This window comes from Conger conger, chromosome 6 (genome assembly GCF_963514075.1).
Source record: "Conger conger chromosome 6, fConCon1.1, whole genome shotgun sequence".
Taxonomy (NCBI): Eukaryota; Metazoa; Chordata; class Actinopteri; order Anguilliformes; family Congridae; genus Conger; species Conger conger.
In genome coordinates this window covers 2934933-2947432 of record NC_083765.1, presented here as the reverse complement: position 1 = coordinate 2947432, position 12500 = coordinate 2934933, and the positions used below count along the sequence as shown (strand labels likewise).

At 46.8% G+C, this 12500-nt stretch overlaps 3 protein-coding genes across 4 annotated transcripts in view; 1 reads left to right on the top strand and 2 right to left on the bottom strand.

The window, feature by feature from the left end:
* LOC133130292 (protein NipSnap homolog 3A-like) overlaps window positions 1-1056 on the bottom strand; it is a 12632-nt gene extending 11576 nt beyond the window's left edge. Inside the window, exon 1 of the mRNA XM_061244769.1 lies at window positions 890-1056. Coding sequence (XP_061100753.1) covers window positions 890-898 — 9 coding nt within the window. The 5' untranslated portion in view covers window positions 899-1056. The remainder of the gene's footprint in view (window positions 1-889) is intronic.
* Window positions 378-3517, top strand: LOC133130294 (exosome complex component RRP40-like). The gene is made up of 4 exons (XM_061244771.1): window positions 378-606; window positions 1184-1333; window positions 1484-1635; window positions 2711-3517. Exons 1-4 carry the CDS (start codon window positions 412-414, stop codon window positions 2916-2918), a joined length of 705 nt encoding a protein of 234 aa, XP_061100755.1. The 5' UTR covers window positions 378-411; the 3' UTR covers window positions 2919-3517.
* A 7847-nt stretch (window positions 3518-11364) lies between these two features.
* Window positions 11365-12500, bottom strand: part of LOC133130289 (beta-1,4-galactosyltransferase 1-like) — a 20229-nt gene continuing 19093 nt past the window's right edge. The window contains exons 6-7 of one of the 2 annotated variants that reach the window (XM_061244764.1): window positions 12025-12189; window positions 11365-11978 (exon numbers count right to left, since the gene is read on the bottom strand). In XM_061244764.1, coding sequence (XP_061100748.1) covers window positions 12054-12189 — 136 coding nt within the window. In that variant the 3' untranslated portion in view covers window positions 11365-11978; window positions 12025-12053. Of the gene's footprint in view, window positions 12190-12500 lie in introns of both variants that reach the window. The other variant, XM_061244763.1, reaches the window with a different exon arrangement.

The following is a 12500-nucleotide window of genomic DNA, read 5'->3' as shown; positions in this document are numbered from 1 at the left end:
CATGGGGTCAATTAAGGTTCTTCACCTTGATCTATTAAAGCAAAATGTGTCCTGTAGCTTTGCCCACTCCAACCAAGATGATGCTTTTAGACTTTTTTTTTTGCTACGCAGGGAATGATGAATAGCCTAGTATGTGCTAATGAAAACGCGATAGCGACAATGTCATGTTATCATATAATCTGTGGATATCTGGCTTTAATTATTTCTGTCCCACAAATAAACGGCAATCAATGCATTAAATGTTCAGTGACAAATTACATATTCCTCAAATTGTCTCCCAGTACTTGTCACCACAAGATGGCGGTGTGAGACAGGAAGCGTCGGTCGATAGATTTGAACGCTGTGTGTTTCATTATTTTCCTTCCCCCCCCCCGGAGTAACTTCGCGCAAGAAACGGGGCCACGTTAGGCAATGGCGGACTGTTTGAAAGAAAAAGTTGGGGAGGTTTTGCTACCAGGAGATATCTTTTCATTTGAAAATAAATCAGAAAAAGTAATATGTGGACCTGGACTGCGACGAAATGGAGACGAAATTCTTGTGTGCAAAAGCGGCATTTTGCACCACAAACATCCAAACATGTACTGGATTGACTCTCAGCAAAAACGGGTGAGGAGGCTGGATAGCAGATAATTCGTTACTAGCGATAGTAATTAGTAGTGCTTCCCATGGAGAAGGTAAAACTAAACTGTGGGTCAATGAGTAAGTTAGCTATTACGTGGTTTAATTGTAAAACGTATGTGTGTTAACATACGTGCATGTGTTGGTCATTACCACGTGGTAAATCAATTTGGGAGCATTGCGTAGCAAGTAGCGAGCTAGCTAGTGATACGTAGCCTAACTGGTTGCACAATTTTGAACATTTATTGTATTCTATTATGATACTTTTTACCTCGAGCATCAGTGGTGCATTCCAGTACGTGTTGGCCAATCGAGGAGATTCATTTAAAGCCGCATTGTGTTTTGTTAGCTAGCCGCACTTATTTGACACTAAGCTCATTACCACACATCAAAGCCCCTGTTGCGCTGCGTGCCAGGGGACACTTATTGCCGGGGCAGTGGTTGTCATCTCTGTTTCTGGGAGAACAGGACGGGGAGACGGGCTTGCTGGTGTGACGAAGAGGTCCTTTTAACCACAGGAAGTGTTAGTACATTATAAACCGGTTCCTCCCTCTGTTAACCTCAGTATGTGCCGGCCAAAGGGGAGAGTGTAATCGGCATTGTCACCGCCAAGTCCGGAGATGTCTTCAAGGTGGACGTCGGAGGGAGCGAGCTGGCTTCGTTGTCTTACCTGGCATTCGAGGGGGCCACCAAACGGAACCGGCCCAACGTTCAGGTGAGTCATGGTGTCGGTTCTGTGTAATTTCATAAACGCATGGCGATTGTTTTTACGATTTGGTCGTGTTGTTGCTCAGGTAACGCAGGTGTGCTCGTGCTGCAGGCAGGAGTTGTTGTTGCTCAGGTAACAGGTGTGCTCATCCTGCAGGTGGGGGACCTGGTGTACGGCCAGTTCGTCATCGCCAATAAGGACATGGAGCCCGAGCTGGTGTGCATGGACAGCTGCGGCCGAGCGAACGGCATGGGCGTGTTCGGAGCCGGGGGGCTGCTCATCAAGGTGTCCCTGGGACTGGTGCGCAGGTACGTGTGTTTACATGCGTTTACCTGTTTCGCAGGTACGTGTTTACCTGTGCTGCAGGTACGTGTGTTTATCTGTTCCGCAGGTACGTGTGTTTATCTGTTCCGCAGGTACATGTTTACCTGTGCCGCAGGTACGTGTGTACCTGTGCCGCAGGTACGTGTGTTTACCTGTGCCGCAGGTACGTGTGTTTACCTGTGCTGCATGTATGTGTGTTTACCTGTTCCGCAGGTATGTGTGTTTACCTGTGCCACAGGTACACAATTGGCTGCATCACTTATTTCCTCTATGCATTTCTATCTATTTTTATGTCATGGGTGTGGGATGGCATGGTTTCTGGTAAAATAAAGGTTAAGTAAAAATCCATAAGACCTCAGGTTATTTCAAATCACCTGTTTCACAACCAACAAAAGTTTTTGTGTAAACTTGCAAAAGTAGTAGTAGGACTAAGGAATAGAGTGAAATAGGCTCATTCCAGCTCCCTTGCAGAAGTGTGTTTAAAAACAAAAAATAATAATAGCTAGGTTAGGACTCCCAGATTACCTTTAGGCAGCATCTGCCAGTTTTGAGGGTCAGTTCCATATTCAATTTATGGATTGAAAAATCCTCATTGAGCAGCTAGGCATTTTCAGTCCATGAACACAACTTCAATTAGCCGAGCCCTGGCATGGATAGACGGCCTGGGCTCGGTGGTGTTCCCAGTGCAGAGGCGCTGGGTGCTCGGCCTACGGGTAAACGGCCGGTCTGGATTGGCTGAATGCCTGGGGGCTGCATCAAGAAACGGGATTACTGCGTTAGCTGGACAACTGCGCAGAGTAAACCCCAGCACAGCTCTTTTTTACTTCGGTCTACGTTCCAGATTAGGGAGGCTTCCGGGTTTTTACTCTGTGCAGTTATCCATTTGTGCTCCTGGTGGGCATTTCACAGAGCAGGATTACTGCCCTCCCTGGATGACCGCACTGAGTAAAACCTGCAGCCCTCATAAAACTGGAACACGGGACTGAAGTAAAAAGCGCTGTTCCGGGTTTTACCCTGCTCTTACGTCTGTGTGCCTGCGCTGAATGGCGCCCCCTGCAGGCTGCTGGCCCCGCAGAGCGCCCTGGTAAAGGAGCTGGAGGCGGTGTTCCCCTGCGAGATGGTGGTGGGGCTGAACGGGAGGGTGTGGCTGAAGGCCCAGAGCACGCAGCACATGCTGGTCCTGGCCAGCCTGCTGGAGAGCTGCGAGAACATGACGCCGCAGCAGCGCCAGGCCCTGTTCCGCAGGGTGGGCCACAGCGCCCCCTGACTGCCCACAGCGCCCCCCGCAGGCCCCAGCCCGCCACTGCGCCAGACGGAGAGGAGCTGATCCGGAGCGGGTTCGAGCTGGAAGATGTCTGGAGTGGAGATGGCCGTGGCCGAGCGTCCCCCGGAGCTCCCCGCTAACGCATGCCAAACGTTTCAACAGCGTTTCAACAACGCTGTTTTAATATCTAGACCCTTCCACCCTCTGACGACATTTTATGGTTTAATCGCAGTGTGAAAAGTGGTCTGGCCCGGACGCCGCCATTAATGCGTCTCCCCCATAAAGTCCCTCTTCCGCCTGATTGAGCCAGACTGGGGAAGTGGTGCACTTTCAGAACAGCCAAATGGAACATGCTGTTATTATTTATCGGGGGAAGGGACTCGTGTTTTTAATGAAAGGTATGCTGAACCCTCAAGGACTAGAGGAGAAAAATACTGGTTTTGAGAAAATATTTAATGTTAAGTATGCAGTATCTCATGGCCACAGCTGTTGTTTCTGTGAGATAGGAGGTTATCTCTTCAGTTTTCTTTGTTTACTCTTGGCAGCTCGGCATGGGTTGCATGTGTGAATATTTGTATAAATAAATGACTTCCTGAACGAAATTTCAACTTGTACAGTCATTTCTAAATCACTCCCAAGCAAATACAGCATTTTGCAGAAATCCATGTGCAAATGTAAAGTTAGATTTATTTGTATTATTTATTATTCTGTATTCTGTGAATGTTAGCACTTAACTGCACTCTCAGTGGGTAGAAACTGCCATCTGGAGATCCTGTATTTTAATAGCAGTTCTTGACACCGTGTTTTAGTTTCACAGAATGTAGTTTAAGCAGATGCCTGCGCACACACACAGCGGCCCGCAGGAGTAGCGCTGCGCTAAAGGCTGATCCCACATCGGTGTGACCTTTGCAGTTTCCAGAAACTGTGCGCTCCTATAATTTGTCCCGGGTATACTGAGGCTGTACAAAAATGGTTCCTCGTCCAAGCCTTTTTACTGCTTCTTTCGTTTCCTATGGGAACAGTGATTCAGTAAAGAAGACACAATAACCCATAAGCAAGCCGCATTCATAACACACAGTACCAAAAAAAGAAAAAAAGCCAAGAGAGTTAAGACCAACATCACAATGTTAAATAGGCGGATTTTAATTGGGTTCAATGGCGTATTGGGGACTTCATAGATATAGATGGAATTCAAGAGTGATATCTGATAAATTATGCGATAAAGAATTGATGTTTCAGCATCAGAAGGTAAACCGCATGTTTATCTGGTGGTGAGAACTAAACCGTCTTTTTTATTTACATATTTTGGTATTCGCTGCCATCTGTTGATAAGTTCTAATATTGCAGATTCCTTAAACCGACATTTTTACTTCCTTTGCTGTGTATGGTGCTTTTTAATACATCAGTATCCTAGATGTGACTGGACGTTATCAACGTATAGATTAAATTATATATATTGAATTAAATTTTATATATAAAAGAGTGTGTATATATACATACAAATATATATATAATTCATATAATCAAATTATATATATATATATTCTCCCTTTGGGGCCTCTTACTGAACGAGGTTTGCGTTTTGTCGTTCGTTTTTTAAAGAGGTTGAGCTGTGAGGACTAGGCTCCGCAGACGAACAAACTTGCTGTCTGCGACTGGTACACTAATCTCAGAGATTTAGTTTTCCCAGACGCAGGGCTCTGGGAAATGTCATTCTGACCGCCGTTTTGGGAGAGGACCAAAACGCACATCCACCATGGCAACGGGAGAGGCGGGAAATTACAGCGCGAGACAGGTTCAGTGTGTCAGCATCTTGCAACCGTTTAGTACTGACACACCGAAGCCGAGCGAAACTACGGTTCAAAAACCTGCTTACGTGGGAGTTTTGACTCCAACAACGTCAAAATACTTTTTGAGGCACCACTCGAATCTGTGCATATTACATTCAGTTTTTAATAGAAACGTCTGTTTTATTTATTTTTCACAGGCAATAATCAATTTGTATCATTGCGCGTATGGGTTAGATGGGCGCCAAAAATAGCCCATGGCTTTCTGCCCACAGCCCAGAGCGGTTTATCACACGTAGATGCAATATATCTGCGCCAGTGCCTGTCATGTAAACATGACAACCGTTGAATGAATTATTAAGAGTGGCAGAGTTAACGGCGAATTATCCTCTGTGGTCGCCTGGCTGCTGGACAGAAAGGCACATAATTAAAAAAGAAAGAAAGCTTGAGGTTGGCGAAAAGAACATTATGCAACAGAACGTAACGACTGACAGTCTAAAGCAGCAGGATTAGTTTACTATCATTTTTAAAAACTTTATTTTAGTTCTAAAAATAAGTGCAAGAAAATGTTACGCTAGTGCTATTCCTTACTTCCACGGTTAAAGCTTTCAAATCTTTATAGGATCTGGTAGAGAAGAGATTGTTTGGCTGACTGTATGCAAATTTTTCAGACTGGATTTTCAGTTGCCCCTAGTGGGTGGTTGTTAGCTTCTTGTTTTATGACCGCTTTCCTTATGGTGCAGATTACATTGTTCCGTTTATAAAGAGAGGTGTTTACCAACTTTAAATGTTTGTGTGTTTCAGTATCATATTACCATTTAACCATTAAACAACCTTTATTTAGAGTGACTTACACGCATAAAAATTAATTAAATTAACAAAAACATAATACATTCATGCAGCTGAGTATTCTATGGAAGCAGTTCAGGTGAAACAACTGTTAATACAAAATAATACACATAGCAGCCAGCTTTGTCTGTGGTTCCTCAGTTCAGTGAAATGATGGGGACTTCTGTTCCAGTGGCGTTGTCTGTTCAGAAGCTCTTAATTTGTGTCAAATTCAGGTCAAATAATTATTCTACGAGTAACACTGAATGCACCAAACTATGTTTTCTCTGGCTGAAGTTCCGCTGTAATGGGTGGAGTTCCGCTCTTGCGTTGTGTGGCTTTTCTCTCTTTGGCATGCGTTCTCCCTCCTCTGAAACATAATTAAGGCCGCCTGTGGTGTCAGGGTGTGTTCTCTGACAGGTGAGCTCTGAAACCTCACACCTGTGTTGCTCTGCCGCTGGAGCGCCCGGGGCCACGTGGGAGGGTCCTTCTGCACTGCTGACTCAGCCAAAGGGGGGGGGGCTGAGGCCCCCTCCTGAGGCTCCAGCGCTGCTGCCTGAATCACTGGAACATTTCCTGTTCTCTCTCTCCCTCTCTCTCTCTCTCTCTCTCTCCCTCTCCCTCCCTCTCCCTCTCTCTCTCTCTCAAATGACTCATGAAAATTCTTGAACAATACCAGCTGTCTCCTGTTGGTTGGTGTGTGCTGGGTCAGGGTTGTGTGTGCTGGGTCAGGGTTGTGTGTGCTGGGTCAGGGTTGTGTGTGCTGGGTCGGGGTTGTGTGTGCTGGGTCGGGGTTGTGTGTGCTGGGTCAGGGTTGTGTGTGCTGGGTCAGGGTTGTGTGTGCTGGGTCGGGGTTGTGTGTGCTGGGTCGGGGTTGTGTGTGCTGGGTCGGGGTTGTGTGTGCTGGGTCGGGGTTGTGTGTGCTGGGTCGGGGTTGTGTGTGCTGGGTCGGGGTTGTGTGTGCTGGGTCGGGGTTGTGTGTGCTGGGTCAGGGTTGGTGTGTGCTGGGTCAGGGTTGTGTGTGCTGGGTCAGGGTTGGTGTGTGCTGGGTCGGGGTTGTCTGTGCTGGGTCGGGGTTGTGTGTGCTGGGTCGGGGTTGTGTGTGCTGGGTCAGGGTTGTGTGTGCTGGGTCAGGGTGTGTGTGCTGGGTCAGGGTTGTGTGTGCTGGGTCAGGGTTGGTGTGTGCTGGGTCAGGGTTGTGTGTGCTGGGTCAGGGCTGGCAGGTTCGCTGCAGGCTTGGAGGGGAGGCCTGTCACTGAGTCGTGGAGGCACACAGCCTCGGGGCTCCAGATGAGCTCAGAGAACCCGGCAGGCGGAAGACAGAGAGGCTCGTGGCGACTGGGAGGGGTTTCTGGCGACTGTCGATTTCAGGATGAAGGTTATATGGCTGTGTGTGCCAGTTAGGCCAGCGAACCAAGTTGGGCCAGACCATCCTGTATTATGTGGCGGCTGGCCTTCATGAGCGTGTACGCAGCTCATGAATTGGACATTCCTCATTCAACATGATGCCAAATAAAACAAAAAACGAGAACAAAACACAAACAGCACCTCTCCCCGTCCCTCCCTACCTCCCTGTGAACCTTAATTGTTGTCTTTGTGACTTGCTTTGTGTATCGGTATTTTTAGTTGGCTAGGTAAGCAGTGTTTGGATAGTTAAGTTTGGTCACTTTTGCTTTGTTGTTTGTTTGTTTATTTGTTTGTTTAAAAAAACCCTGGTCCTTATCTTTGTTGTACAGGTAGCAATTGAAATTGTACTTCCCTCTAGGGTCTTTCAGCGAACTTATCCCTGGTTATGGGTATGCACTTTGTTGTACGTCGCTCTGGATAAGAGCGTCTGCCAAATGCCATTAATGTAATGTAATGTAATTAGCAGGTAGCATTCCGCCCATTAATCCTTTCACTCTCAACCACAATATAAAGTAGCTCCACCCAAATTCCTAGGGGCTTCGGCTTTGGCTGAGAGAATTTTACATTTAGTAGGGTTTTCATCGGGGCTCAAAACATCATTTTGATTGGTTGAAAATGTGTAAAATCTTGGGATTTTATGGTAGTTACACTTGACACTTTTGAGAAAGGGTTAATGAAAGAGTAATTGGCAGTAGTGCACATTTTGAGCAAGGCGGGAAATCACCAAAGTTGACTTCTGACATGGTTGGGACATATTACGAGGGTTGCGCAATCGCAACTAGATAATGTTGCAAAAACTTTGTACTGCACTGGAGGTCATATCTGTGTTAAATCAGTGCTGTTACCCAGCAAAGCACGACAGTTACAGAGGATTTAACGTACGTTTCAGTCATTTAGCGGGCAGAGTAATAAAGACCCAGTTGGGCTACGGCTAGTGCTCAAAGTACAACTGCTAATCAAACGCAGAACCTTGCATTTTTACCTAGACATTATACAACACTGCTGCTCTCCGTCATTTCATAAGCAACTGTAAAACCTGACAAGAAAGTCAATGTGTGACTAAGTCAGTGTTCTTAAGAAACCGAATGCTTCCATCTTGAGATATGATAATCACGCCGTTGTATGTAACACTGCTTAAACTTACACTGGAACAAAAGTTACATCAAACTTAAATTTGATACTTGGATGTAAGTGTGGACGTTGTACGCAGACTCCATTCCCAGTTTGTAGGAGAGGCTGGCCGGTTCCGAGGTTGTGTTCCTGGTCGCTGTGTGCACTCAGGGCACCTGGGTTTATCGTTATTGGGGCTGCAGAACCGTGCCAAAGAAAATAGCTCCAACTCTGAGAGGAATTGGCTTCGATTTCACGGCTTTCAGCGAGGAACAACATTACCCTGCTGCCACCTGGAAGACCGGCAGAACCACTCCACACACAGAAATATTTAAAACCCTTTTACAAGGCTCCCTTGACCAAGATTTTCCCTTGAATGGACATTTAATGTTGTCGTTCTTTATTTATTTATGGTGAAAACAAAAGGCTGTACTATTTTGAGCTTTTAAGTATTTATACTGCTGGTATCAACAGGGGCGGCCTGTAGCGTAGTGGTTAAGGTAAATGTCTGGGACACACAAGGTCGGTGGTTCTAATCCCGGTGTAGCCACAATAAGATCCGCACAGCCGTTGGGCCCTTGAGCAAGGCCCTTAACCCTGCATTGCTCCGGGGGAGGATTGTCTCCTGCTTAGTCTAATCAACTGTACGTCGCTCTGGATAAGAGCGTCTGCCAAACGCCATGAATGTAATATATCAACGCGTGACACTTGCTGCTTGAAACATAAATTATATTGAAATGTATAGGATAATTTATGAGACGGAATTATATTGTTTTTGAGTCTGTTAAAGTGGTGTGTGCAGTTTGCCCTTTTTGTGCGGGCCAGGAAACAGACATTCTGCATTGATTTGGCACTCAATAAGCTCTCATCAGTCGCAAGTGTGACATTAGGGAGCGTCTTAAAATGACGTCCATGTGTTTCAGCAGAACTGCCCTTGGTCCCGGTCTGCGATCACTGCCTCCCCCCCCTCCCCCGTGGGTGAAATGCTGTGGTTAACTTGCCCCCCCCCCCACCCCACACCCCCTCCAATGCAGAGGCCCCAGTCCTGGCCCTGGCTCTGTTTGTCACGGACGCTGTTGTGTAACATTGCCTGCATAGCTCAAATAATTCGCCCCATGCAGAATCCCACAGCTGTGGGACCACAGGGGTATCTCCTACAAGCCCAGGGATCAGGCTACAGCAACACACCTGCCACCTGCCACCTGCCACCACCCCCCACCCCCCACCCCCTGCCAAATGACTAAAATGTTAAATGTTTAAGCAGAAAATAGCGTCTCTGCCAGGAGTGTGAAAGAAGTCTGTCTTAAGGGAAAGGGCAGCTTGTTTGTTTGCGTGACTGGTACACATGCAAGGATGCAGAATTCAGGAAAAACAAGGTTGTGATATTTGTATTTGTAACACAAGAAGCAGCTCTGTAAACATTTAGCTAAGATAAGAGGGCAACCAGGAAGATAATTCCTGGACAGAGTTCCTTATTGTCAGGTGACAAAATGTTCTTTGTGTTTCAAACGTGTTTTGGAGGAGGAAGCATGCTTGTCCACGCTCCGGTTTGGGAGTTAATAAACAGCGGCGCAAATATTTGCTTATTTATTTCCCCTGTAGGGAAAAATGGAACCTCTTTGACAGCCTATGCCAGTGAAACAGAAATGAGGAATCTGTACGAGGCTGGTCTGGCAGTTCCCTGTAAAGACCATGCAAATGAACATTCGGTTTCCTCCAAGAATTAGAACTCATGGCTAAAACCTACATTTCCCAGGAGCACCAATAGATAGGACTTAACAAAACAGTATTATGACTATTAAATCAGACCAAATCTTTCAATGATTCATACAAATAATTCCTTTTTCACCCCAAAAGATGTTAAATTCCAAAATTACAGTAGAGGATATGAGCTCATTGGTGAAGAAATGAATTACAGAGAATTTAAAAATGTCTACTGACTTGAACCCACGAAGAAGCTAACTGATGTTAGAATGACCGCTGTTATCGGTTATGTTTTTTGGTTGATTTGCAAAAACCTGATACAAAATGTGTGACATTTCATTGGTTGTTCAATGGTGGCTTCTCATTGGACAGCAGTTCCCAAGTGCAAAGACACCCGGCCTCGATGAGCATCAGCGTCTCCTCTACAGACCACCCAGTTCAACACACACACCATATATTACACACACCAGATCCTCTACAGACCACCCAGTTCAACACACACACCATATATTACACACACCAGATCCTCTACAGACCACCCAGTTCAACACACACACCAGATCACACAGATTATGTGCTACACACACCATGATATCACACAGATTGAAAAATAAAAATGCAGGGTTTTATATTACTCATATTTATATAAATCAGTTCAAGTTTCTCTTTTTTTCCATACACTGTGGACCCAAAGGACAGGCGACATTTAAAATAACACAAATACTTTAAAATTTCTGGGAATTATCAAGCCTGTCACTTGCTGTACACGAACATCCCCAAAAACGATACACAAGTTTGATTTGGCTCTGCTTAATCTCGGTCCGTCATGGCGGGTATCGGGGATCCCAGCATGCATCAGTCCCTAGCAGCTTGAGTCCCCCTGAGTGTAATACAGTGGGACCAAGCCCCTCACCGCGAGACAGACTTTAATGTCAATACACATCCAGGCTCACACGCTCTGTCACACTTCCGCCTGAGCGGGCTGGCGCAGGGGCGCCAATCAGATCGTTCACTCGCAGGTGAACGGCCAATCAGTGACCGGGTCCCTCTTCTGGCCCTACTGCGGCAGGGTAACTCTCAGGACAGGAGGGTTTTGGAGAAGGGCCCGGGCTCTGAGCTCAGGACAGGGGGGTTTTGGAGAAGGGACCGGCCTCTGAGCTCAGGACAGGAGGGTTTTGGAGAAGGGACCGGCCTCTGAGCTCAGGACAGGAGGGTTTTGGAGAAGGGACCGGGCATCTGAGCTCAGGACAGGGGGGTTTTGGAGAAGGGACCGGGCCTCTGAGCTCAGGACAGGAGGGTTTTGGAGAAGGGACCGGCCTCTGAGCTCAGGACAGGAGGGTTTTGGAGAAGGGACCGGCCTCTGAGCTCAGGACAGGGGGGTTTTGGAGAAGGGACCAAACCGGTCTTTGGGAGGGGTGTGCGCCTGAGTAAGACCAGGTTTGATATCTTTGGGTGGGCCGTGTTGTCAGTAAATGTTCTGTACAGCGTGTGAGGATGATAGTTCCATAGTTCAACCGCGTAAAAGATTGTAAAGTCCGGCTGGTGAACAGATAGTTTTAAAAAAAAGGCATCGTGGCTGGTGTACAAACACAGTAAGGTGTAGGCAGTCTCCTGCGACTCTTTAAATAAAAGGACAATCCACGTTCATAACTTAACTGCACCAGCAGACAGTGAGTGACTGCGACTGCAGAGAGAACAAACAGCAAGCGGTCGCTGCAGCTCTGGGCGTTTCCCACTGCACCGGCTCCCAGTGTCGGTTTGAACACAGATCTATTTCAGACTGATGGCTTTTAAAAAGGACATTTTACAGCAACAGCAAAGGGTGCGAACACACACCGTAATGATTACGTTCACATTTGGAAAATAATAATAATAATGATGATGATGATGATGATAAGTCCCTCTGGCTTATCCGAATGTTTTGCGCATCCATTTTGATAACGCGTCCTCGTGGTACGAGGCCCACGCTGCCCATTTCACCCACAGGAATACATATTTCACAACATTATTATACCCAACATTAAAAGTACAATGCGCTGTCGGCTGTGCAATCCCAGAGGGCCTCTGCAGGTCAGGGTTTGGCATTGTTGTTTTTTTGTTTTTTTTCTTTTTTAAAGAAATGTGTAAAGATATATCTTTTTTTTTTTTTTTGTTTGTTTTGTAAAGTTTTTTTTTTGAAGTTTTTTTTTTTAAAGCAATCTTGGGCCCGGGCCTCCTGCGGGAGGAGGCGATGTCGCCGGGGGTCTTGGGGCCCGGGCCTCCTGCGGGAGGAGGCGATGTCGCCGGGGGTCTTGGGCCCGGGCTACCTGTCTGGCTTCCCCACGTCCACCGTGATCTTGGTGAACAGCTGGTCCTTCTCCACGTTCACCACCTTGTACGTCAGAGTGTTGATGCCGTCGTGGTCCATGGTCTGCCTGGTGTGAGTGATCCTGTTAAACCTGCCAGAGAGGGGGGGGCAGTGTCAGAACGGAGGCAGTGGGGCGCACAGGGAACACTGGGGGGGCTGTGGCATTTAGGGTCTGAAATATCTGTATATATCAGAACTAGGAGTAAAAACTAAAAGGCTGTATGACCAGTCTTTTTAACTAGTTGTAAATAGCCAGGTTTTTAACGGTGTTGTAAATACCCAGGTTTTTAACGGTGTTGTACTGCTGGTGTTGGCCGGGCCAACTCACTCCCTCTCTGGGACACAGTACACCTTCTCTGGGCCTGCAGCTCCAGGGCAGCAAGTGCAAAACTCAGCTGTACA